Below are 27,330 nucleotides of genomic sequence, written 5' to 3'. Positions count from 1 at the left end.
TATGACACTACTTTGCATGCTGTAAGTGCTCAATAAATATGATTGAATGAAACGACGTACCCCAACCCTAAATACCCAAGTCATTTCTGAATCATCCCCACAAAACCAACTGCCCCCCACGCCCCGTCAACATTAATTAGGCCAGTCCTGTCACCACCCCTCAAAAGCAACACCTCAAATCACCCCTGAGCTCTCAAAACCAACCTCCCTTCAGCCCCCCCAAAGCAACAGGCCTCAACTATCACAGCTGAACAAAAAATAACTAAAAAACCATCACGGGGCTACTCACCAAAGCCCCCCGAGGGGCATCTTCCACCTCCTCTCCACAGCCCCAATATGGGGAAAAGAAATGGGCAGGGCCTTTTCCCCCACGAAAAACCCGTGGCATTTCTGCGGGTGGGGCTGTAAGGGCAGGGAAGGAAGAGGCAGGAGGCAATTAAGAAGGGCATTTGCAGCTGGGCATTGTTAAAAGCAGCTGGAAAAACAGCCTTTATTAGACACACCTGCAGCCCATTCACCTACTCCATGAGGATCGGGTCTAATTCTCATCCCGGCGCTTAGGACATTGCTTTGTACCCCGGAGAACATTCAGTAAATAATAACGGATGAGTCAATGAACTCAAGCTTTTGATGAGGCCTCCCCACTCTGTCTCTCCTTTTTGTTTCCCTTTTAATGGCATTTTTTTAAGTGCTTTCCATGTGCTAGACACCACGGCAGATACAAGCTAATCAATCAATCAACCATATTTATTAAGCTAAGCAGGTTGGACACGGTCCCTGTCCCCCTCAGTTTACGGATGAGGTCACCGAGGCCCAGTGGAGTGAGTGACTTGCCCAAGATCACACAGCAGACAAGTGGAGGGGCAGGGATTCGAACCCAGGACCTCCTGACATCCTCTAGACCCTGCTGCTTCCCTGGCTATTGACTGAGCGCTTCCTGTGAGCAGAGCACTGGCCTATACTGCGCTTCCCTGTGCCGAGCGCTGTACTGAGCGCTTGGGAGAGTCCAACAGAACAGAGTCGGCAGACACGCTCCCTGCCCACGACGAGCTTCTCCTCTAGATAGCGAGCTCGTGGTGGGCGGGGGATGTGTCTGTTATATTGTTATATCGCACTCTCCCAAGCGCTTAGTACAGTGCTCCCCACGCAGTGAGCGCTCAATAAGCACACAATTGACTGGTTCAATCAACACGAGGGTCCCACAGTGGGGAATCCAGCCAAAGACCAGGCCAGGGGCCTGAGTTCACTGACATCTGCTTGCTGTGTGACCTTGGGCAAGTTGCTTCGCTTCTCTGGGCCTCGGTCTCCTCATCTGTAAAATGGGGGCTTCAACCCCTGTTCTCTCTCCTACAGAGAAGCAGCGTGGCTTAGTGGAAAGAGCCCGGGCTTGGGAGTCGGAGGCCGTGGGTTCTAATCATCATCATCAATCGTATTTATTGAGCGCTTACTGTGTGCAGAGCACTGTACTAAGTACTTGTTATCCCACCATCCCCACTTATCAGCTATGTGACTTGGGGCAAGTCACTTCATTTCTCTGGGCCTCGTTTCCCTCATCTGTAAAATGGGGATTAAGACCATGAGCCCCACGGGGGACAATCTGATGACCTTGCATCTCCCTCAGTGCTTAGAACAGTGCTTGGCACACAGTAAGCGCTTAACAAATTCATTCATTCAATTGTATTTATTGAGCGCTTACTGTGTGCAGAGCACTGTACTAAGCGTTTGGGAAGTACAAGTCAGCAACATAAAGAGATGGTCCCTACCCAACAACGGGATCACAAATACCGTCATCATTATCATTATTATTATTACTTACACGGTGGGCCTCATGCGGGACAGGGACTATGTCTGACCTGATGATCTTGCATCTACCCCAGCGCTTAGTACAGTGCTTGGCACATAGAAAGCACTTAATAAATACCACCCTTGTCATGATGATGGTGCTGAGATCCAAAACTCCCTGGGAAACACCTAACCACCCCCTTCTACTCGGGTGACTTGTTTTGATCATCATTATCATCGATACTGTTGTCGTTAGTATGGAAAGAGGCGGGTTTATTATCGAGAACCGTTTTCTTCATTTCCTCCTAGAGTTCGTGAAACAGAACCCAAAATCCCCATTTCTTTGTAGCCCATGTACTTGGCGTTTTATTGGGGGGCAACCAAGAGGGTGTGAAGCCTCCGTGGCAGTCAGGCTGGCCCTCTCCCCCGCAGCCCTGGCACCCCCAAAGCCCATGGGTTCGAATGCCGACCCCACCGCACGTCCGCTGTGTGACCTTGGGCAAGTCACTTAATTTCTCTGCGCCTCAGTTACCTCATCCGTAAAATGGGGATTAAGACTGTGAGCCCCACGTGGGACAACTTGGTCACCTTGTGTCCCCCCCCCAGCGCTTAGAACAGTGCTCTCTGCACATAGTAACAAATACCATCATTATTATTATTATTTATTATTTACTATCCTATTTATCTTATTAATGATGTGCATCTATATATATATCTGTGTATACATTTGTACATATTTATTACCGTATTTATTTTACTTGTACATATTTATTCTCTGGGCCTCATCACTTCTCTGCACCTCAGTTCCCTCATCTGTAAAATGGGGATTAAGACTGTGAGCCCCACGTGGGACAACTTGATCACCTTGTATCCCCCCCCAGCACTTAGAACAGCGCTCTGCACATAGTAAGCGCTTAATAAATGCCATTAATATATATATATATATAATACTGAAAGCTCACCTCCTCCAGGAGGCCTTCCCACACTGAGCCCCCCTTTTCCACTTCTCCTCCTCCCCTCCCCGTCGCCCCCAGTCCCTCCCTCTGCTCCACCCCCTTCCCCGCCCCACAGCCCTTGTGTCTATTTCTACCTATTTATGACTCTATTTATTTTATTAATGACGTGCCCAGATTTATAATACTATTTATCTATCTTGATGCTATTGATGCCTGTCTACTTGTTTGGTTGTCTGCTTCCCCCCTTCAAGACTGTGAGCCCGTTGTTGGGTAGGGACTGTCCCTGTTGCCAAGTTGTACTTTCCAAGGGCTCAGTCCAGTGCTCTGCACACAGTAGGTGCTCAATAAATGCGACTGAACGAATGGGCCTCGGTTCCCTCATCTGTCAGATGGGGATGAAGACTGTGAGCTTCAAGTGGGACAGCCCGATTACCTTGTATCACCCCCAATGCTTAGAACAGTGCCTGGTACAGAGTAAGCGCTTAACAAGTACCATCATTATTATCATTACTGTCCTGTCCCAAGCGCTTGGTAGGGTGCTCCGCGCAGAGCAGGTACTCAAGAGATACGATCGCATGAACGAACCAACGGATGGGGGTCGGGGAGATGGAGGCGGCACCTTTTCGAGATGCGTCCAGTCGTAGGGGATGTGTCCAGTCGTAGGGGATGTGTCCGTTGACCACGGTCCTCAACTCGCCGGGGAGGAAGTGAGTCGGGCAGCCCCGGACAAATCCCCGGGCGAAGGCTTGAAACTGTTCATCCACGGCCCTGTTGAAGATGTAGTCCACATAGGCGGCCGCGTATTCTGCCCTGAGGAGACCGCAGGGAAACCTGTGGGTCCAGCGGTCCTCACCGAATCCCGTCTACCGACTCGATGGAGCTGGGCACGGCCTTTCGCACGCAGGACGTTGCCGGCTCCACCGGGGCCGGGATTGGGCCTACTGGTTCAGTTGCTGTCGCTCGGCACGCTGCTCTTCACCCAGTGGACCGGAATCAATCAATCAATCAATCAATCGTATTTATTGAGCGCTTACTGTGTGCAGAGCACTGGACTAAGCGCTTGGGAAGTCCAAGTTGGCAACATATAGAGACGGCCCCTACCCAACAGTGGGCTCCCAGTCTAGAAGGGGGAGACAGAGAACAAAACCAAACATATTAACAAAATAAAATAAATAGAATAGATATGTACAAGTAAAATAAATAAATAAATAGAGTAATAAATATGTACAAACATATATACATATATACAGGTGCTGTGGGGAATGGAAGGAGGTAAGACGGGAGGGATGGAGAGGGAGGCGAGGGGGAGAGGGGGAAGCTCCTTGAAGGCAGGGTTCGGGTCTACCAACTGTCTCTTGGCTTCCCCTAGGCGCTCAGTACAGTAGCGCTGGTGGCCGGCTGATTGGAGGATCCGGAAGACAATACCAGGAGACTCACCTGTTAGATACAGTGGGAAGGTCCGCCCCATCCTCCTTCAGCTGCACGCGAGTCACGGATCCTGCTTGTTCCTTCACAATCTAAGGGTGGAAAGTCACAGCCCAACAATCAATCCATCTGTGGTACCTATTGAGCGCTTACTGTGGGTGGGGCACTGTACTGAGCGCTTGGGAGAGGACAAGAGAACAATATAACACATGCATTCCCGGCTTGCTCCACTGTCGGAGCCAGAAGCTGCTCTCCGTCAGCCTGCCTTCGCTCCGGTCGAGCAGTGGTATTTGCTGAGTGCTTAATCATAATAATAACTGTGGTATCTGTTAAGCGCTTACTATGTGCCAGGCGCTGCTCTAAGTGCTGGGGTGGGTCCAAGCAAATCGGGTTGGACGCAGTCCCCGTCATCATCATCATCAATCGTATTTATTGAGCGCTTACTATGTGCAGAGCACTGTACTAAGCGCTTGGGAAGTACAACTTGGCAACACATAGAGACAGTCCCTACCCAACAGTGGGCTCATAGTCTAAAAGTCCCACGTGGGGCTTCACGGTCTCAATCCCCATTTTCCAGATGAGGTCACCGAGGCCCAGAGAAGCGAAGTGACTTGCCCAAAGTCACCCGGCAGACAAGTGGCGGAGCCGGGATTAGAACCCAGGTCCTTCGGACTCCCAGGCCATGCTGCTTCCCTAAACATTAAAACCTGTATGCGGTCCCCAAGCACTTAGTACAGTGCTCTGCACACAGTAAGCGCTTAATAAATAAGCTGGAGAGGCGGGTGACTCACTGGGAAATTAAGCATCGGATCCTGGAAATATTCATCATCATCTCTCAGGATGGGCTGGCAATTCCTGCCATGGAAAATCGGATCGTCAGTGATAATCACGACAATAACATAATAAGTAATATCTCTATGTATCTGCAACTTATTTATTGAACTACTTATTTCTTTATATTAATGCCTGTCTCTAGACCGTGACCTCTTTGTGGGCGGGAAATGTATCTGTTATATTGTCCTCTCCCAGGCGCTTAGTATACTGCTTTGCACACGGTAAGCGCCCAAATGAATGAGCGAAAAGTCATCACAGCAATGAAGTAATAATAAGGATAGTAATGATAGTAGTAACAATAACAACGTAGTAATGATAATGGTCATGGTTAAAATAATGATAATGAAGAAATGGTAAGGAGTTTGATAACAACAATAATGTAGTAACGATAATGATAATGATAAAATTCAATCGTATTTCATTCAATCATTTACTGAGCGCTTACCATGTGCAAAGCACTGTACTAAACACTTATGATAACAATAACAAAATTGGTAATCAATCAATCAATCGTATTAATTGAGCGCTTACTGTGTGCAGACCACTGTACTAAGCGCTTGGGAAGTACAAGTTGGCAACATATAGAGACAGTCCCTACCCAACCGTGGGCTCACAGTCTAAAAGGGGGAGATAGAGAACGAAACCAAACACACTAACAAAATAAAATAAATAGAATAGACACGTACAAGTAAAATAAATAAATAAATAGAGTAATAAATATGTACAAACATATATACATATATACAGGTGCTGTGGGGAAGGGAAGGAGGTAAGATAATGATAATAAGGTAATAATAATAATAATAATAATGGCATTTGTTAAGCGCTTACTATGTGCAAAGCACTGTTCTAAGCGCTGGGGGGGATACAATGTGATCAAGTTGTACCACGTGGGGCTCACAGTCTTAATCCCCATTTTTACAGATGAGGGAACTGAGGCTCAGAGAAGTGAAGTGACTTTCCCAAAGTCTCACAGCTCACAAGTGGTGGAGGTGGAATTAGAACCCATGACCTCTGACTCCAAAGCCCGGGCTCTTTCCACTGAGCCATGCTGCTTCATTATCATTAATGATAATGAAGAAATGTTAAGGAGTTTGATAACAATAACGTAGTAACAATAATGATAATGATAAAATTCAATCGTATTTCATTCAATCATATTTACTGAGCGCTTCCCATGTGCAAAGCACTGTACTAAACGCTTATGATGATAACAATGACGAAATTGGTAAGAATAACAATCGTACCGTAGTAGTGATGAGGATAAGTACATTATATGTACTCTATTTATGTACATAAATAGATCTGCACATATTTACATATATACAGGGGCTGTGGGGAAGGGAAGGAGGTAAGATGAGGGGGATGGAGAGGGAGATGAGGGGTAGAGGAAGGAGGGGGCTCAGTCTGGGAAGGCCTCCTGGAGGAGGTGAGCTCTCAGTAGGGCTTTGAAGGGAGGAAGAGAGCTAGCTTGGTGGATGGGCAGAGGGAGGGCATTCAGGGCCAGGGGGAGGACGTGGGCCGGGGGTCGACGGCGGGACTATGTTGCCAATTTGTATTTCCCAAGCGCTTAGTACAGTGCTCTGCACATAGTAAGCGCTCAATAAATGCGATTGATGATGATGATGATGACAGGCCAGAACGAGGCCCAGTGATGAGGCCCCTTCCTTCCTCTCCCCCCATCCCCCTCTCCATCCCCCTCATCTTACCTCCTTCCCTTCCCCACTGCACCTGTATGTATGTAGATATGTTTGTACGTATTTATTACTCTATTTATTTATTTATTTTACTTGTACCTATCTATTCTATTTATTTTATTTTGTTAGTATGTTTGGTTTTGTTCTCTGTCTCCCCCTTCTAGACTGTGAGCCGGCTGTTGGGTAGGGACGGTCTCTATATGTTGCCCACTTGTACTTCCCAAGCCCTTAGTACAGTGCTCAGCACACAGTAAGCGCTCAATAAATACGATTGATTGATTGATTGAGGAGGTTAGCGGCGGCAGAGGAGAGGAGCTGGAGAAGGGCAGAAGGGAGGTGAGGTTAGGAGGGGGCGAGGTGAAGCCGACGGTGCATGGTAAGCGTTTAATAAATGCCATTATTATTACTATTATTGTATTTGTAATGTAATTTGTATTGTATTATTGTAATTATTATTATTGCATCCCCCCCAGCGCTTAGAACAGCGCTTGTCTCCCCCTTTTAGACTGTGAGTTGGGTAGGGACTGTCTCTAGATGTTGCCAACTTGTCCTTCCCAAGCGCTTAGTACAGTGCTCTGCACACAGTAAGCGCTCAATAAATACGATTGATTGGTTGATTAGAACAGTGCTTGGCACATGGTAAGCGCTTAACAAATCCCACCATTACTATCATTATTATTATTATTATTACCGCCTGTCTCCCCCTCTAGACTGTCGGCTCGTTGTGGGCAGGGGCCGGGTCTTCCAACCTGTCCCACTGCCCTCTCGGAGGCGCTCAGTGCAGCGCTCCGCACGCGGTAAGCGCTCAGTAAATGCGATCGATTGGCGGATCGATTGAGGAATCGATAAGTGGAGGGGGAGGGAGCCCCGCCCCGGGGGGCGTGGCCTCGGGGGGCTCGCTCTCAGGGAGGCCTCTGATTGGCGGGCAGGGCGAGGCGGGGGGCGTGGCCTCGAGGCTCGCGCTCAGGGAAGCCTCTGATTGGCAGGCGGGGGGGAGAGGGCGTGGCCTCGAGGTTCTCGCTCAGGGAAGCCTCTGATTGGCGGGCACGGCGAGGCGGGGGCGTGGCCTCGAGGCTCGCGCTCAGGGAAGCCTCTGATTGGCGGGCAGGGCGAGGGCGGGGCCTCGAGGCTCACGCTCAGGGAAGCCTCTGATTGGCGGGCGGGGGGAGAGGGGGCGTGGCCTCGAGGCTCGCGCTCAGGGAAGCCTCTGATTGGCGGGCACGCGAGGCGGGGGCGTTGCCTCGGGGCTCGCGCTCAGGGAAGCCTCTGATTGGCGGGCAGGGAGGGGGCGGGGCCTCGAGGCTCGCGCTCCGGGAAGCCTCCGATTGGCGGGTGGGGCGAGAGGGGGCGTGGCCTCGAGGCTCGCGCTCAGGGAAGCCTCTGATTGGCGGGTGAGGCGAGAGGGGGCGTGGCCTCGGGGCTCGCGCTCAGGGAAGCCTCTGATTGGCGGGCAGGGCGTGGCCTCGAGGCTCGCGCTCAGGGAAGCCTCTGATTGGCGAGCAGGGCGAGACGGGGGGCGTGGCATCGGGGCTCGCGCTCAGGGAAGCTTCTGATCGGCGGGCAGGGAGGGGGCGGGGCCTCGAGGCTCGCGCTCAGGGAAGCCTCTGATTGGCGGGCAGGGAGAGGCGGGGGCGTTGCATCGGGGCTCGCGCTCAGGGAAGCTTCTGATTGGCGGGCAGGGCGGGGGCGGGGCCTCGAGGCTCGCGCTCAGGGAAGCCTCTGATTGGCGGGCAGGGAGAGGCGGGGGCGTGGCATCGGGGCTCGCTCTCAGGGAAGCTTCTGATTGGCGGGCAGGGAGGGGGCGTGGCATCGGGGCTCTCGCTCAGGGAAACCTGATTGGCGGGTGGGGCGTGAGGGGGCGTGGCCTCGAGGCTCGCGCTCAGGGAAGCCTCTGATTGGCGGACAGGGCGAGACGGAGGCGGGTCGCGAGTCGCCGGAAGTGGGGAGGTTGGGCGGTTGGACGTGGGTGTCGGGGGATGCTGAGGGCCCGGGCGGCGCGGGCCGGGCTCGGGGCGGCGGCGGGGAGGGCGGTGCGGGGCTGGGCCTCGGGCTCGGGATCCGGGCCCGGCCCTTCCTCCTCCTCCTCGTCGTCCTCCTCTTCCCCCGGCGGGGCGGAGGAGCGACGGGAGCAGCCGCTGGATCCGGCCCTGCTGGACCTGCTCGTCTGCCCGCTCTCCAGGAAGCCGCTCAGGTCGGGGGGGGGGCGGGGCCCGGGGCCGGCCAATCACCGCGCTCCTCTGCGGGGGCGGGGCTGTCAATCACCGCGTTCCTCCGAGGGGGCGGGGCCCGGGGTCAGGCCGGCCAATCACCGCGCTCCTCCGCGGGGCGGGGCTGCCAATCACCGCGCTCCACTGCAGGGGCGGGGCCTGGGGTCAGACGGGCCAATCACCGCGCTCCCCCGAGGGGGCGGGGCCGAGCCGGCCAATCACCGCGCCCCTCCCTGGTGCGGCCCCGCCCACCCGCGGGATGGGGGGAAGAATAATAAGAATAGTTAATAGTAATTATTCATCATCAATCGTATTTATTGAGCGCTTACTGTGTGCAGAGCACTGTACTATAATATATAGTACTGCACTATAGACTGCACTATATATACTGCACTGCGCTATAATATAATAATATAATATATAATATATTATTATATATAATATATATCTTATAATATATAATATAACATAATATAATAATATATAATAATAATATATAATAATTATTAGTAATTATTCATTCATTCAATCGTATTTATTGAGCGCTCACTGTGTGCAGAGCACTGTACTAAGCGCTTGGGAAGTCCAAGTCGGCAACATCTAGAGACGGTCCCTACCCGACAGAGAAGCAGCGTGGCTCAGTGGAAAGAGCCCGGGCTTTGGAGTCCGAGGTCATGGGTTCAAATCCCGACAACGCCAATCGTCAGCTGTGTGACTTTGGGCAAGTCTCTGTGCCTCAGTTACCTCATCTGTAAAATGGGGACTAAGACTGTGAGCCCCCCCCCCCCCCCTCCGTGGACCTCCTCGGCGCTTAGAACAGTGCTTTGCACGTAGTAAGCACTTAATAAATGCCATCATTAACGGGCTCACAGTCTAGAAGGGGGAGACGGACAACAAAACAAAACGTGGGGACAGGTGTCAAAACCGTCAGAACAAACAGAATTATAGCTATATGCACATCATTAACAAAATAAATAGAATAGTTTTAAGCGTTCACGATGTGCCAAGCACTGTTCTAAGCGCTAATGGAAGGGAGGAGGTGGTTTGGGGAGGGGGGATAATAATAATAAGGGATTTGTGATACGCTTACTATGTGCCATGCACTGTATTAAGCGCTGATAATAATAATAATGATGGCATTTGTTAAGTGGTTACTATGTTCTGAGCACTGGGGTGGATACAAGGTCATCAAGGTTGTCCCCCCTGGGGGTTCACAGTCTTAATCCCCATTTTACAGATGAGGTCAACGAGGCCCAGAGAATAATAATAACAATGTTAGTATTTGTTACGCGCTTACTGTGTGCCAAGCACTGTTCTAAGCGCTGGGGGAAACACAAGGTAATCAGGTTGTCCCACCTGGGGCTTACAGTCTTCATCCCCATTTTACAGACGAGGGAACTGAGGCCCAGAGGAGTTAAGCGACTTGCCCAAAGTCACACAGCCGACAAGCGGCGGAGCTGGGATTAGAGCCCACGATCTCTGACTCCCAAGCCCGTGCTCTCTCCTCTGAGCTACGCTGCTTCTCTACTATGTGCCAAGCACTGTGCTAAGCGCTGATGGGAGGCGGTTTGAAATGGGGCAGTAATAATAATTACAGTCTTTGTTAAGCGCTTACTGTGGGCCGAGCACTGCTCTAAGCACCCATGGGAGGGGGGATAATTATAATAATTTCGGTATTTGCCCCACGTGGGACAGGGACCGCGTCCAACCCGATTTGCTTGCAAGCACCCCGGCGCTTAGTGCAGCGCCCGGCCCCCAGTAAACGCTTAACAGTGCCATCACCGCGATTATTATCCTTGCCTCGCCCAGGTACGAGGAGTCAAGCCAGGAGCTGGTGAACGAGGAGCTGGGGATCGCCTACCCCGTCGTGGACGGCGTGCCCAACCTCATCCCGCAGGCCGCCAGGACGGTGGCGCGCCCGTAGCCCGCCCAGCATGGCGCTGTCGTTGCCCACCCTGACGGTGCTGGTGCCCCTGGTCTCCCTGGCGGGCCTGCTGTGGTCCGCCCGGCTGGACCCGGCCTTCCCCCGCAGCTGTACCAGTGCCACCAGCCTCTGTTTCTACAGCCTGCTGCTACCGCTCACCGGGCCCGTCTTCGTCTTCTTCCACCTCTGGGCCTGGATGGGCATCAAGCTCTTCCGCCACAACTAGCGCCCGCCTGCCCGCGGGGCGTCCACGCTGTTCCCCCCCCGACCCGGGGGAGGTAGGCCCAAGTTTCGGTGTCCCGCTTACAGACCGCCTGACGCCTCCTCCCTCCCGTGGAGACATCACGATGACGGGCACCGGACCCCTGTCTGTCAGTAAATCATCTTTCTGGAGCGCTTACTGCGTGCACAGCACTGTAATAAGCGCTTGGGAGGACGACGGAACACAGTCGATGGGGGAAGCGGAGTGGAAAGAGTTGGACCTGGGAATCAGAGGCCCTGGGTTCTAATCCCAGATCCACCACTCGCCCGCTGCGTGACCTTGGACAAGTCACTTCCCTTCCTCCGGGCCTCTTTCCTCAACTGGGGATTCAGCACCTGTTCTCCCGCCTGCTTGACCGTGAGCCCCACGTGGGACGGGGACCGCGACCCACCGGATGATCCCGCATCTAGTGCTTACGACAGTGCTTAACGCAGAGCAGGGGCTTAATAAATGCCATTCAATAAAAAATAGTCATAATGGGGCGTTAAATGGCTAATGGAATGAGCCGTGCTGAATCACCTTGCAAGCTACAGCAACGTAAACGCTCGCTGACCGGATGTGATACGAAAATGAAAAAATCTGAAATAAAACAGGAAGCTGATGGAATCACTGACTGTGTATGAGTCTTCCTTTTGCCTCCGTTTTTAAAGGTCACGGCCACGGGAGGGTGGATGGGAGAGAAATTAATAAAAATTCACACGGAAATGCGGGGCCCGTCCATTACTGAGCAGATTCTGCAACTGTACTGCAAAGATTCAGGGCATATAACTGCCTACTCTAGTTTCCCTACGGGCAAGAGCAAAACTGTGGCTTTATAAAACCATTGGAGAAGGAGCGTGGCCTACTGGGTAGAGCCTGGGCGCCAGAGGCTCTGGGTTCTAATCCCGCTCCACCACTCGGCTGCTGCTTGGCCTCGGACAAATCACTAACTCGGCTCATGGGCAGGGAGTGTGTCCGTCCTATTGTTACGTCGTCCTTTCCCAAGGGCTCAGTACGGTGCTCTGCACTCAGTCAGCGCTCAATAAATACGACCGATGGACTGATTCACTTCTCTGGACCTCAGTTCGCTCATCTGTAAAACGGGGATGAAGACCGAGCCCCATATTGGACAGAGACTCTACCCCGATTACCTCCGTGCTTAGAACGGTGTCCGGCCCATAGCGCTTAACAGATACCACGAAAAAAACAATCTGACAGTTTTCCTGTCTCCCTCTTCATTCATAATGGGAGAAAAAAAAATACAAAACTCAGTGCGGCTCAAAAGAAATAAGGTCATGGGACTTACTCTGAGGATGGGAACAAATTTGACAGTTTTTTGAAACTTAAAATACTTCACGAAGTCTTCCCAAAGCTGCTCCCTCTTGACCATCAGTGAAAGACGCTGTGGGGAAGGAAGGGGGAGGAAAAAGACAGTTTAGAAGCCGGAAGCGTTTTGATCGGTGATTAAATACATCATCCATCCGATCAACAGTGATCACTGAGTGGCTAGGGCCTAGGGAATATATTAGGGTATTTCCCAAGCGCATAGTACAGTGCTTGGCACATGGAAAGCGCTCAATAAATATGATCGAATGAATGATGGTCCACGCTCTAACCACTAGCCCACACGGCTTCGGGGCACGGATTCTGTGTCAGGGTTCGGGAGGGGCGATGGATGACCCCAGAAAAGGTGAATCCAGCAGATTTACGAGGGGGCTGTCCTTGAACGCTTCCAAGTAGTGAAGGAAAATCTTGTCTTTCGGGCAAAAAGCACAAGGGCATTTGGGCAAAACATGCAATAAATGTGCAAGCCAAGGACAGAATACTTGTCATTAATAATAACAACAATAATACCGGTGTTTGTTAAGCGCTTACCGTGTGCCAAGCACTGTACTAGGCGCGGTGGCAGATCCAAGGTGACTGGGTTGGCCGCAGACCCGGTGTTCGTTCGGAGCCTGTTGATTGTCGGATGGGACTCTCCCGAGCGCTCAGTACAGTGCTCTGCGCAGTGGGCGCTCAATAAATACAACTGAATGCACAAATGTGCATTCTCCCTCTCCCCCTCGTCCCCCTCTCCATCCCCCCCATCTTACCTCCTTCCCTTCCCCTCAGCCCCTCTATATATGTTTGTACATATTTATTACTCTATTTATTTATTTTACTTGTACCTATCTATTCTATTTATTTTATTTTGTTAGTATGTTTGGTTTTGTTCTCCGTCTCCCCCTTTCAGACTGTGAGCCCACTGTTGGGTGGGGACTGTCTCTATATGTTGCCAGTTTGTCCTTCCCAAGCGCTTAGTACAGTGCTCTGCACATAGTAAGCGCTCAATAAATACGATCGATGATGATGACGATGAATGTGGCGCTCGGTCTTCCAGCAGCCCTCAATCCGGGGGATTCGAACTCCAAAGCCGGTGTTCTTTCCGCTGCTTCTCTACAAACGGGGGGGTAGCGATCCGGGGTCATCAGGCAATCCATCAATTACTCTAATTATTTATTTATTTTACTTGTACATTTCTATCCTATTTATTTTATTTTGTTGGTATGTTTGGTTCTGTTCTCTGTCTCCCCCTTTTAGATTGTGAGCCCACTGTTGGGTAGGGACCGTCTCTATGTGTTGCCAATTTGTACTTCCCAAGCGCTTAGTACAGTGCTCTGCACATAGTAAGCGCTCAATAAATATGATTGATTGATTGATTGATCAAGGTCCCTACGCAGCGCAGATTGTGTGCACAGCACTGTACTGAGCGCATGCTTCCTGCCCACAACGAGTTTACAGTCTACTGGACTACGCACTAGGGTAGATACACTATAATTAACTCAAGGCCCCGTCCCGCAAGGGACTCAAGGTCTAAGGGGGGGTGGGGACGATGACAGGTATCGAAGCCCAAATTTACAGAGGAGGAAACTGAGGCGCAGAGACGTTAAGTGACTTGCCCAAGGTCACGCAGCAAGCTAGGGAGCCGGGATTCCTCCTCCTCATCATCACCTGGACAGCCCGCCTCCTTCGCTCCCGGGCACGAGCCGCCGAGCGCCGCTGGCGGAAATCCAGATATCAGGCCCACCTCATCGCTCTCCAGCGCTTAGCACATAGTAAGCGCTTAATAAATGCCATCATTATTACAGATCCATCCTTGCCTGCTCTAACTCTGCCCGGCCAAATTCTTTCTCTTTCATCCGTTCATTCAATCGTATTTATTGAGCGCTTACTGTGTGCAGAGCACTGTACTAGGCGCTTGGGAGGTACAGGTCGGCAACGTCTAGAGACGGTCCCTACCCGACAACGGGCTCACGGTCTAGAAGGGGGAGACAGACAAGGAAACAAAACATGTGGACGGGTGTCAAGTCGTCAGAATAAATAGAATTAAAGCTATTTATTAACAAAATAAATAGAATAGCAAATATGTACAAGTGAAATAGGGTAATAAATCTGTACAAACGTACATATAGGAGCTGTGGGGAGGGGAAGGAGGTAGGGCGGGGGGGGATGGGGAGGAGGAGAGGAAAAAGGGGGCTCAGTCTGGGAAGGCCTCTTGGAGGAGGTGGGCATACCCATCGTCCTCGCCAGTTCTTCCAGACGTTCAACTCCCTCCTCAAGCCCCCTGTGCCCCCGGCCCCCTCATCCCTGGAGAATTCACACTGGGGAAGCAGCGTGGCTCAGTGGAAAGAGCCCGGGCTTTGGAGTCAGAGGTCATGGGTTCGAATCCCGGCTCCGCCACTGATCTGCTGTGTGACTTTGGGCCAGTCACTTCACTTCTCCGGGCCTCAGTTCCCTCATCTGTAAAATGGGGATGAAGACTGTAAGCACCACGTGGGATAACCTGATCACCTTGTATGTACCCCGGTGCTTAGAACGGTGCTTGGCACCTAGTAAGCGCTTAACAAATACCAACGTTATTAATATTATTAATATGAATGAATTATAAATGAATAGAAATTGGGAGTCAGAAGGTCGAGGGTTCTAATCCCGGCTCCGCCGCCACTTGTCAACTGTGAGTTTGGGCAAGTCACTTAACTTCTCTGTGCCTCAGTTACCTCATCTTTAAAGTGGGGATGAAGACTGAGAGCCCCGTATGGGGCAACCTGATCACCTTGTATCTACCCCAGCGCTTAGAACAGTGCCTTGCACACAGTAAACGCTTAATAAACGCCATCATTATTATTGTATCCTCCCCGGCGCTTAGGGCAGTGCTTTGCACAAATTAAGCGCTTAACAAATATCACAGAGAAGCAGCGTGGCTCAGTGGAAAGAGCACGGGCTTGAGAGTCAGAGGTCATGGGTTCAAATCCCGGTTCCACCCCTTGTCAGCTGTGTGACTTTGGGCCAGTCGCTTCACTTCTCTGGGCCTCAATTACCTCATCACTGGGGATGAAGACTGTGAGCACCCCGTGGGACAACCTGATCACCTTGTATCCTCCCCAGCGCTTAGAACGGTGCTTGGCACATAGTAAGCGCTTAATAAATGTCATCATCATTATTATTATTATTATAATGCGCATATTCACGGCCTCTCCTCAGACCGGCTCCCCAAGGCCCCCATACTGAGCATGTCTACAACCCGCCAAACCGGGTCCTCTACTGAGCGTGCGCGGAGCATCATTATTATTATTATTATTATTATAACGAGCAGATTCACGGCCTCGCCTTGCCTTAGGGAAGCAGCGTGGCTCAGTGGAAAGAGCACGGGCTTTGGAGTCAGAGGTCAGGGGTTCAAATCCCGGCTCCGCCACTTGTCAGCTGTGTGGCTTTGGGCCAGTCACTTCACTTCTCTGGGCCTCAGTTCCCTCATCTGTAAAATGGGGATTAATAGTGTGAGCCCCACGTGGGACAACCTGATTACCTTGTATCTACCCCAGCGCTTAGAACAGTGCTTGGCACATAGTAAGCGCTTAACAAATACCAACATTATTATTATTATTATTAACTCGGCTCCCCGAGTCCCTAGGCCCACATACTGAGCATGCGCACACCCGGGCAAACCGGGTCCTCTACTGAGCATGCGCGGAGAATCATCATTGTTATTATCATTATTCTAAACTGAGAGCCCACTGTTGGGTAGGGACCGTCTCTATATGTTGCCACCTTGTACTCCCCAAGCACTTAGTACAGTGCTCTGCACACATAAGCGCTAAATAAATACGATTTATTATTATTATTATTATTATTATTATTACAACGAGCAGATTCACGGCCCCGCCTCAGCTCGGCTCCCCCAGTCCCTAGGCCCCCATACTGAGCATGCGCACAACCGGGCAAACCGGGTCCTCTACTGAGCTTGCACGGAGCATCATCATCATTATTATTATTATTCTAGACTATTATTATTATTATTATTATTATTATCATTATTCTAGACTATGAGCCCACTGTGGGGTAGGGACCGTCTCTATATGTTGCCACCTTGTACTCCCCAAGCGGTTAGTACAGTGCTCTCCACACAGTAAGCGCTCATTAAATACGATTGATTATTATTATTACTATTATTATTATAACGAGCAGATTCACGGCCTCGCCTCAGCTCGGCTCCCCCAGTCCCTAGGCCCCCATACTGAGCATGCGCACACCCGGGAAAACCGGGTCCTCTACTGAGCGTGCGCGGAGCATCATCAGCATCATTATTATAATTGTTATTCTTATAAGGCGCAAATTCACGGCCTCGCCTCAGCTCGGCTCCCCGAGTCCCTAGGCCCCCATACTGCGCATGCGCACCCCCGGGCAAACCGGGTCCTCTACTGAGCGTGCGCGGAGCATCATCATTATTATTATTATTATTGTTATTATTATAAGGCGCAAATTCACGGCCTCGCCTCAGCTCGGCTCCCCGAGTCCCTACGCCCCCATACTGAGCATGCGCACAACCGGGCAAACCGGGTCCTCTACTGAGCGTGCGCGGAGCATCATCATTATTATTATTATTACAACGAGCAGATTCACGGCCTCGCCTCAGCTCGACTCCCCGAGTCCCCAAGCCCCCATACTGGGCATGCGCGGAGCATCAGCATCATCATCAATTATTATTATTACAACGAGCAGATTCACGGCCTCGCCTCAGCTCGACTCCCCGAGTCCCCAAGCCCCCATACTGAGCATGCGCAGGGCATCATCATCATCATCATCATCAATTATTATTATTATTACAACGAGCAGATGCACGGCCTCGGCTCGACTCCCTAAACCCCCGTACTGAGCATGCGCAAACACAGGCAAACCAGGTCCTCTACTGAGCGTGCGCCCCAGCGCGCGCATGCGCACCTCGCTCTAGTCGCCTCGGCACCGCCCCCATAGAGCGGAGGGGGCGGCCGCGCATGCGCACCTCCGCCCTGCCGCCTCTGACCAACCACCCTCCCCGCCCTAAACGCGCACACACACACGCACACATACAGCGCTCGGCTCCCCGGGGCTAAAGCAGCCCGCGCCGCGCCCCCGGCCTCCGATTGGCCGCCCGGGGCGATTCCTCCCGTCCATTGGGCCGCGCCTCCCCGAGGCCCCGCCCCCTCGGGGGGCTCGTTCGGCCGCGGCGCGGCGATTGGCCGGTTGCCCGGAGGGGCGGGCTCGCGCGCGCCACCGCCCTCGCCTCCCCATTGGCCGTTGCGAGCGCGCGCGGGGGGGGGGGGGGTGCGCGCGCAGGGGGGCGCGGGGGCGCGCGGGCGCTGCCACTCCCGAGGAGGCCTCCGGATTTCCCCCGTTGATCGGCCCGGACCAGGTGACGGCCCAAGGGAGGGAAGGGGAGGGGGGGCATCTTTGGGGGGGGGAGGGGACATTCATTCATTCATTCATTCATTCATTCATCATCATCATCATCAATCGTATTTATTGAGCGCCTACTGCGTGCAGAGCACTGTACTGAGCGCTTGGGAAGGACAAATTGGCAACATACAGAGACAGTCCCTACCCAACAGTTTTAGACTGTTTCAGTCAGTCAGCCCTATGTACTGAGCGCTCACCGTGTGCACAGCACTGTACTAAGCGCCTGGGAGGGCCTCCCATGTATATATGGTTGTACATATTTATTACTCTATTTATTTATTTATTTATTTATTTATTTTACTTGTACATTTCTATCCTACTTATTTTATTTTGTTGGTATGTTTGGTTCTGTTCTCTGTCTCCCCCTTTTAGACTGTGAGCCCACTGTTGGGTAGGGACTGTCTCTATGTGATGCCAATTTGTACTTCCCAAGCGCTTAGTACAGTGCTCTGCACATAGTAAGCGCTCAATAAATACGATTGATTGATTGATTGATTGATTGGAACCCTGCTTGGCACCTAGTAAGCGCTTAATACATGCCATCATTATTATTAGTAGTAGTAGGCGCTTAATAAACACCTGAAAACCTTGTAACCCCCCACCACTTAGAACAGTGCTTTGCACATAGTAAGCGCTTAATAAATGCCATCATTAGTAGTAGTAGTAGTAGGCGCTTAATAAACACCTGAAAACCTTGTAACGCGCCCAGCGCTTAGAACAGGGCTTTGCACATAGTAAGCGCTTAATAAATGCCATCATTAGTAGTAGTGGTAGTAGGCGCTTAATAAACACCTGAAAACCTTGTAATCCCCCCTCACCACTTAGAACAGTGCTTTGCACATAGTAAGCGCTTAATAAATGCCATCATTAGTAGTAGTAGTAGGCGCTTAATAAACACCTGAAAATCTTGTAATCCCCCCTCACCACTTAGAACAGTGCTTTGCACATAGTAAGCGCTTAATAAATGCCATCATTAGTAGTAGTAGTAGTAAGCGCTTAATAAACACCTGAAAACCTTGTAACGGGCCCAGCACTTAGAACAGTGCTTTGCACATAATAAGCGCTTAATAAATGCCATCATTAGTAGTAGTAGTAGGCGCTTAATAAACACCTGAAAACCTTGTAACGCGCCCAGCACTTAGAACAGTGCTTTGCACATAGTAAGCGCTTAATAAATGCCATCATTATTAGTAGTAGTAGTAGGCGCTTAATAAACACCTGAAAACCTTGTAACGCGCCCAGCGCTTAGAACAGTGCTTTGCACATAGTAAGCGCTTAATAAATGCCATCATTAGTAGTAGTAGTAGTAGTAAGCGCTTAATAAACACCTGAAAACCTTGTAACGCGCCCAGCGCTTAGAACAGGGCTTTGCACATAGTAAGCGCTTAATAAATGCCATCATTATTAGCAGTAGTAGGCGCTTAATAAACACCTGAAAACCTTGTAACGCGCCCAGCGCTTAGACCAGGGCTTGGCACATAGTAAGCGCTTAATAAATGCCATCATTAGTAGTAGTAGTAGGCGCTTAACACCTGAAAACCTTGTAACCCCCCCACCACTTAGAACAGTGCTTTGCACATAGTAAGCGCTTAATAAATGCCATCATCATTCTTAGTATTCTCTGTGCCTCAGTTGCCTCATCTGTAAAGTGGGGAGGAAGACTGTGAGCCCCAGGTGGGACAACCTGATCACCTACCTCGTATCCTCCCCAGCGCTTAGAACGGTGCTTGGCACATAGTAAGCGCTTAATAAATGCCATCATTATTATTAGTAGTAGTAAGCGCTTAATAAACACCTGAAAACCTTGTAACCCCACCACCACTTAGAACAGTGCTTTGCACATAGTAAGCGCTTAATAAATGCCATCATCATGATTAGTATTCTCTGTGCCTCAGTTGCCTCATCTGTAAAGTGGGGAGGAAGACTGTGAGCCCCAGGTGGGACAACCTGATCACCTCGTATCCTCCCCAGCGCTTAGAACGGTGCTTGGCACATAGTAAGCGCTTAATAAATGCCATCATTATTATTAGTAGTAGTAAGCGCTTAATAAACACCTGAAAACCTTGTAACCCCACCACCACATAGAACAGTGCTTTGCACATAGTAAGCGCTTAATAAATGCCATCATCATGATTAGTATTCTCTGTGCCTCAGTTGCCTCATCTGTAAAATGGGGAGGAAGACTGTGAGCCCCACGTGGGACAACCTGATCACCTCGTATCCTCCCCAGCGCTTAGAACAGTGCTTGGCACATAGTGAGCGCTTAATAGATGCCATCATTAGTAGTAGTAGTAGTAGTAAGCGCTTAATAAACACCTGAAAACCTTGTAACGCCCCCAGCACTTAGAACAGTGCTTTGCACATAGTAAGCACTTAATAAATGCCATCATTATTAGTAGTAGTGGTAGTAAGCACTTAATAAATACCTGAAAACCTTGTAACGCCCCCAGCACTTAGAACAGTGCTTTGCACATAGTAAGCGCTCAATAAATGCCAACATTATCAGTATTCTCTGTGCCTCAGTTCCCTCATCTGTAAAATGGGGATGAAGACTGTGAGCCCCACGTGGGACAACCTGATCACCTCATATCCTCCCCAGCAATTAGAACAGTGTTTTGCACATAGTAAGCACTTAATAAATGCTATTATTATTATTATTATTATTATCTAGAGACGGCCCCTACCCAACAACGGGCTCAGGGAGACGGGCAACCAAACCAAACGCGTGGACAGGTTTCAAAGTTGTCGGGACAAATACGGTTAAAGCTACTTGGGACACTGCTTTGCACATAGTTAAGTGTTTAACAAATGCCATCATCATCAGTATTATTATTATTAAAGGCACATCATTAACAAATTAACAGAATAGGAAATATGTACAGGGGGGCTGGGGGTTCCAGGGCTGGGGCAGGGCCTGGACAGGGGGAGGGCAGGGGCAGGGGATGATAATAATAATAATAATGATGGCATTTATTAAGCGCTTACTAGATCCAAGACAGGGGCAGGGGATAATAATAATAATAATAATAATAATAATAATAATAGCATTTATTAAGTGCTTACTAGATCCAAGACAGGGGCAGGGGATAGTAGTAATAATAATAATAATGATGATGGCATTTATTAAGCACTTACTACTACTACTACTACTACTAATGGCATTTATTAAGTGCTTACTACGTGCAAAGCACTGTTCTAAGCGCTGGGGAGGATACGAGGTCATCAGGTTGTCAAACGTGGGGCTCACAGTCTTCATCCCCATTTTACAGATGAGGTAACTAAGGCACAGAGAATAATAATAATAATGGGATTTATTAAGCGCTTACTATGTGCTAAGCACTGTTCTAAGCGCTGGGGAGGTTACAAGGTGATCAGGTTGTCCCATGGGGAGCTCACAGTCTTCATCCCCATTTTACAGATGAGGGAACTGAGGCCCAGAGAAGTCAAGTGACTTGCCCAAAGTCACACAGCTGACAATTTAATTCATTCATTCAATGTATTTATTGAACACTTACTGTGTGCAGGGCACTGTACTAAGCGCTTGGGAAAGTACAGTACAACCATAAACAGTGACATTCCCTGCCCACAACGAGCTTACAGGCCACGCCAGGGGAGGCAGACATCCCTCCCCCTCCCCCCGGCCCTACCTCCTTCCCCTCCCCACAGCACCTGTATATATGTATGTTTGTCCATATTTATTACTCTATTTATTTTGCTTGTCCATATTTATTCTATTTATTTTATTTTGTTAATATGCTTTGTTTTGTGGTCTGTCTCCCCCGTACAGACTGTGAGCCCGCTGTTGGGTAGGGACCGCCTCTATACATTGCCACCTTGTCCTTCCCAAGCGCTCAGTGCAGTGCTCTGCACACGGTAAGCGCTCAATAAATACGACTGAATGAATGAATGAATGAATGGCAGAGTCGGGATTTGAACCCATGACCTCTGACTCCCAAGGGGGTGGTCGGGGGAGGTCGTCCAGGGGCAGGGAAGGGCCAGGGCAGGCTGAGGGGCAGGGGGAGGCGGGGCAGAGGAAAGTCAGATTGGGTTCAGGGGCAGGGTACATACTGATTACTCTATTTATTTATCTTATCATCATCATCATCATCAATCGTATTTATTGAGCGCTTACTGTGTGCAGAGCACTGTACTAAGCGCTTGGGAAGGACAAATTGGCACCATATAGAGACAGTCCCTGCCCAACAGCGGGCTCACAGTCTAAAAGGGGGAGACAGAGAACAAAACCAAACATACTAACAAAATAAAATAAATAGAATAGATATGTACAAGTAAAATAAATAGAGTAATAAATATGTACAAACATATATACAGGTGCTGTGGGGAAGGGAAGGAGGTAAGGTGGGGGGATGGAGAGGGGGACGAGGGGGAGAGGAGGGAAGGGGCTCAGTCTGGGAAGGCCTCCTGGAGGAGGTGAGCTCTCAGTAGGGCCTTGTATTACATGTACATATCTAGTCTATTTTATTTTGTTAGTATATTTGGTTTTGTTCTCTGTCTCCCCCTTCTCGACTGTGAGCCCGCTGTTGGGTAGGGATCGTCTCTATGTGTTGCCGACTTGGACTTCCCAAGCGCTCAGTCCAGTGCTCTGCACACAGTAAGCGCTCAATAAATCAATCAATCAATCAATCAATCGTATTTATTGAGCGCTTACTATGTGCAGAGCACTGTACTAAGCGCTTGGGAAGTACAAATTGGCAACACATAGAGACAGTCCCTACCCAACAGTGGGCTCACAGTCTAAAAGGGGGAGACAGAGAACAAAACCAAACATACCAACAAAATAAAATAAATAGGATAGGATAGGATACGATTGATTGATTGATTGATAGAGGAGAGTCAGAGTGGGTTCAGTGCAGGGCTGTGTGACAGGAGGGGAGGGGCAGGACAGGTCTGGGGCCTGGGAAGGGGTGGAAAGGGCAGGCCCGCCCCGGCCGGGATGTTTTTTGCAAATACTATGGACTGCCCGAAAAACAAACGAATGGATTTTAGAGCAAATTCCATCAAAGCGGTCTTTGGAAAGCCAAATAACTCGACTAAGATTAGCATATTCTGGACATATTAATCAGGAGGACTAATTCTCTGGAGAAGACACTGATGCTTAGGAAAAGTCCAGGGAAAACGTGGAAGAGGCAGACCAGCAGCCAGATGGATGGAGAACCTAAGCAAGATACCGGTAGAACCGTTAGAGGAGTTGCAGATTACGGCCAAGGACAGGTCATTCTGGAGAAAGCATATCCACGGAGTCACGATGAATTGGAAATGACTCAATGGCACTTAATCATTAATAATAATAATAACTCAAGAGGGTTAACTAGGCAGTTTTCACTCCAAATCTCTTCTTTCCCTCTGATTTCTGGAGTGGACTATATGTTTGTACATATTTATTACTCTATTTATTTATTTATTTTACTTGGACTATATGTTTGTACATATTTATTACTTTATTTTACTAGCACATATCTATTCTATTTATTTTATTTTGTTAATATGTTTGGTTTTGTTCTCCGTCTCCCCCTTTTAGACTGAGAGCCCGCTGTTGGGTAGGGACCGTCTCTCTATGTTGCCAACTTGGACTTTCCAAGCGCTTAGTCCAGTGCTCTGCACACAGTAAGCGCTCAATAAATACGATTGACTGATTGATTGATGGATGTGGGCCGCGGTTGGCATGGGCTCCATCCCTCTCCCCGGGGCCAGGCCCCAGCGGGGGCAGGGAAGGCGTCCACTACAGCTGCCCTGGCCGGTCCTGCCCGGCCCCGGGGTGGGTGGGGAGGCCGCCCACAGCTGACCCAGGGGCAGGGGGAAGACGCTCAGTCCCACGCTTGGCACACCAGAGACTCAGTTTATCCTGAGGGCAGGGGTAATCATGATAATAATGATGATGATGGTGGTGGTAGTTATCAAGCACTCACTACGCGCCCCCTTCTAAGCGCTGGGATGGAGACGGGGTCATCAGGTTGTCCCATCTGGAGCTCCCGGTCTTAATCCCCATCATCATCATCATCATCATCATCAATCGTATTTATTGAGCGCTTACTGTGTGCAGAGCACTGGACTAAGCGCTTGGGAAGTACAAATTGGCAACACATAGAGACGGTCCCTGCCCAACAGTGGGCTCACAGTCTAAAAGGGGGAGACAGAGAACAAAACCAAACATACCAACAAAATAAAATAAATAGAATAGATATGTACAAGTAAAATAGAGTAATAAATATGTACAACTATATATACATATATACAGGTGCTGTGGGGAAGGGAAGGAGGTAAGATGGGGGGATGGAGAGCCCATCGGAGCCTCAGTTACCTCATCTGTAAAATGGGGATGATGACTGTAAGTCCCATGTGGGACAACCTGATCACCTTGTATCCCCCCCAGCGCTTAGAACAGGGCTTTGCACATAGTAAGCGCTTAACAAATGCCATTATTATTATTATTATTATTACCTTGGACTCCCAAGCCCGGGCTCTTCTCCTCTCCCGAGCGCTCAGTCCAGTGCTTCGCACACGGTAGACTGTCAGCTTCTTGAGGGCGGGGAACGTGTCTGCCAACGCTGTCGTCCCCCCAGACGCTCGGTCCAGGGCTCGGCACACGGTAAACCATCAATTCCTTGTGAGCAGGGAATACGTCTACCGACTCTGTTGTAGGCCTTCCCAGACTGAGCCCCCTTTTTCCTCTCCTCCTCCCCATCCCCCTCGACCTACCTCTTTCCCCTCCCCACAGCACTTGTAATGATAATAATAATAATTATTATTATTATATATATATTATATATAATAATAAGCGCTTAGTACAGTGCTCTGCACATAGTAAGTGCTCAATAAATACGATTGTTGATAATAATGGTATTTGTTAAGCGCTTACTATGTGCAAAGCACAGTTCTAAGCGCTGGGGCGGTTACAAGGTGATCAGGTTGTCCTGGGGGGGCTCACAGTCTTAATCCCCATTTTACAGATGAGGTAACTGAGGCCCAGAGAAGTGAAGCGACTTGCCCAAAGTCACACAGCTGACAGTTGGCAGAGCCGGGATTTGGACCCATGCCCTCTGACTCCAAAGCCCGGGCTCTTTCCACAGAGCCACGCTGCTCCTCTATTTGTACAGATTTATTACTCTATTCTATTTGTACATATTTACTATTCTATTTTGTTAATGATGTACATATAGCTTCAGTTCTGTTTGTTCTGACGATTTTGACACCTGTCTACATGTTATGTTTCGTTATCTGTCTCCCCCTTCTAGCCTGTGAGCCCGTTGTTGGGTAGGGACCGTCTCCATACGTTGCCGACTCGTCCTTCCCAAGAGCTCAGTACAGTGCTCTGCACGCAGTCAGCGCTCAATACGATTGAATGAATCATCATCATCATCAATCGTATTTATTGAGCGCTTACTGTGTGCAGAGCACTGTACTAAGCTCTTGGGAAGTACAAATTGGCAACGTATAGAGACAGTCCCTACCCAGCAGTGGGCTCACAGTCTAAAAGGGGGGACAAAACCTGAGTTGCGCTCTTCCAAGCGCTTAGTACAGTGCCCTGCACAGAGTCAGCGCTCAATAAATACCACTGGTCGACTGACCGACAGACGCCTGTGTCCCCCTCTAATCAATCAATCAATCAATCGTATTTATTGAGCGCTTACTATGTGCAGAGCACTGTACTAAGCGCTTGGGAAGTACAAATTGGCATCACATAGAGACAGTCCCTACCCAACAGTGGGCTCACAGTCTAAAAGGGGAGACAAAACCTGAATTGCGCTCTTCCAAGCGCTTAGTACAGTGCCCTGCACAGAGTCAGCGCTCAATAAATACCACTGGTCGACTGACCGACAGACGCCTGTGTCCCCCTCTAATCAATCAATCAATCGTATTTATTGAGCGCTTACTATGTGCAGAGCACTGTACTAAGCGCTTGGGAAGTACAAATTGGCATCACACAGAGACAGTCCCTACCCAACAGTGGGCTCACAGTCTAAAAGGGGGGGGACAGAGAACAGAACTAGACCGTCAGCTCCACGTGGGCAGGGAACACGCCTACCGACTCCGTTCAGTCGGACTCTCCCGAGCTCCTAGAGCAGTGCGTACACTCGGTAAGCACTCAGTAAATATCTTTGTAAATCAGTAAGCGTTCAGTAAATACCGGCCGCTCTGTCCAGTCCGACCCTCGACCCTCCGTGTGTCCCCCCCAGTTTGGACGTTTGCTCCCACTGGGTTTGCTCGATGCCTCCCCGGGCTTTCTGTGATTCATCAAGGCGGGGAGCCAGCGCTAAGGACAGATAATACTTGTGGTATTTGTTAAGCGACTACTCTATGCCAGGCCCTGGGGCACAGCCAAGCTAATCAGGTTGGACGCGATCCCTGCCCGACTTGGGGCTCCCGCGCTTAATCCCCATCTTACAGATAAGGTAACCGAGGCCCAAGGTCACGCAGCGGGCGAGTGGCGGGGCCGGGTCCTTCCGATTCCCAGGCCCGACCCCCTAGGCCGCGTTGCCTTGGAGCTGACCACTTTTTGGGGTGTAGGGCGAGAGAGAGACCCCCAAGTCCCTGCCTCCTACACCGGGGAGGGGGCTGTGTGTAGAAGAAAAAAAAAAAAAATCTTCCTTTTTACAGACGAGGGAAGCCCGGATGTGAGGTGGTGATGAAACACTAATAATAATAATAATAATGATGGTATTTGTTGAGCGCTTACTATACGCCAGGCACGCTGCTGAGCGCCGGGAAACGTGGCCAAGGCGTCCCGGCTCCCTCCAAAGTTGATGCCCACTGTTGGGTAGGGACTGTCTCTATATGTTGCCAATTTGTACTTCCCAAGCGCTTAGTACAGTGCTCTGCACATAGTAAGCGCTCAATAAATACGATTGATGATGATGATGATGCTAAAGGTGAAGCCCCCTCCAAACAGAAACAGGCCTAGCCCCCGACCAAGGGCACCCCTCCCCTTAGAGGCCCGTCTTTCATTCATTCATTCATTCATTCATTCAATCAATCAATCAATCGTATTTATCGAGCGCTTCCTGGGTGCGGAGCACCGGACTAAGCGCTGGGGAGAGGGCGACAGAACAATAAACAGCTCCATTCCCTGTCGGCAGTGGGCTTACCTTCCGAGGAGCTCCTGTAGATGGGCCACCACTGGAGGGTTTTCGAGGGGTGGGGAAGCTTGGGCTGAGCTCCACCACCTGTCTGCCGTGTGACCTGGGGCAAGTCACTTCCCCGGGCCTCGGTTCCTTCACCTGTAAAATGGGGGTTAAGACCGTGAGCCCGACGTGAAATGGGACCGCGCCCAGTCCGGTTATATGTTGCCAACTTGTACTTCCCAAGCGCTTAGTCCAGTGCTCTGCACACCGTAAGCGCTCAATAAATACGACCGATTGATTGATTACCTTGTATCGACCGCCGTACAGTGTCTGGCACATAGTAAGCGCTTAAAAAACGCCGCAATTATTACTGCTGCTACTAGCGGGTAGAACCCGGGCCTGGGAGTAGGAAGGTCATGGCTTCTGATCCCGGC

General features: G+C 50.2%; 2 protein-coding genes and 1 long non-coding RNA gene across 3 annotated transcripts in view; 2 read left to right on the top strand and 1 right to left on the bottom strand.

Moving 5' to 3' along the window:
- Positions 1 to 8,797: 8,797 nt before the first annotated feature.
- On the top strand, positions 8,798 to 11,696 carry PIGY (phosphatidylinositol glycan anchor biosynthesis class Y). Its single transcript, XM_038748242.1, has 2 exons — positions 8,798 to 8,885; positions 10,711 to 11,696. The coding sequence occupies exon 2, from the start codon at positions 10,836 to 10,838 to the stop codon at positions 11,049 to 11,051; it is 216 nt and encodes a 71-aa protein (XP_038604170.1). The 5' UTR covers positions 8,798 to 8,885; positions 10,711 to 10,835; the 3' UTR covers positions 11,052 to 11,696.
- Positions 11,697 to 12,280: 584 nt separating this feature from the next.
- Positions 12,281 to 27,044, bottom strand: LOC119929895. The gene is made up of 3 exons (XR_005451597.1): positions 26,921 to 27,044; positions 12,942 to 13,067; positions 12,281 to 12,468 (listed from the first exon to the last, which is right to left on the bottom strand). It is a non-coding gene; the product is annotated as an uncharacterized LOC119929895 (long non-coding RNA).
- The window catches only part of PPM1K (protein phosphatase, Mg2+/Mn2+ dependent 1K), a 24,296-nt gene continuing 14,679 nt past the window's right edge, over positions 17,714 to 27,330 (top strand). The window contains exon 1 of the mRNA XM_038748238.1: positions 17,714 to 17,772. The gene's annotated coding sequence lies outside the window, so the exon portion shown is untranslated. The remainder of the gene's footprint in view (positions 17,773 to 27,330) is intronic.

The sequence above is a fragment of the Tachyglossus aculeatus genome, chromosome 6 (assembly GCF_015852505.1).
Source record: "Tachyglossus aculeatus isolate mTacAcu1 chromosome 6, mTacAcu1.pri, whole genome shotgun sequence".
In the NCBI taxonomy this organism is placed as follows: domain Eukaryota; kingdom Metazoa; phylum Chordata; class Mammalia; order Monotremata; family Tachyglossidae; genus Tachyglossus; species Tachyglossus aculeatus.
Note: the sequence above shows the minus strand (reverse complement) of the source record. Positions and strands in the feature narration are given on the sequence as shown.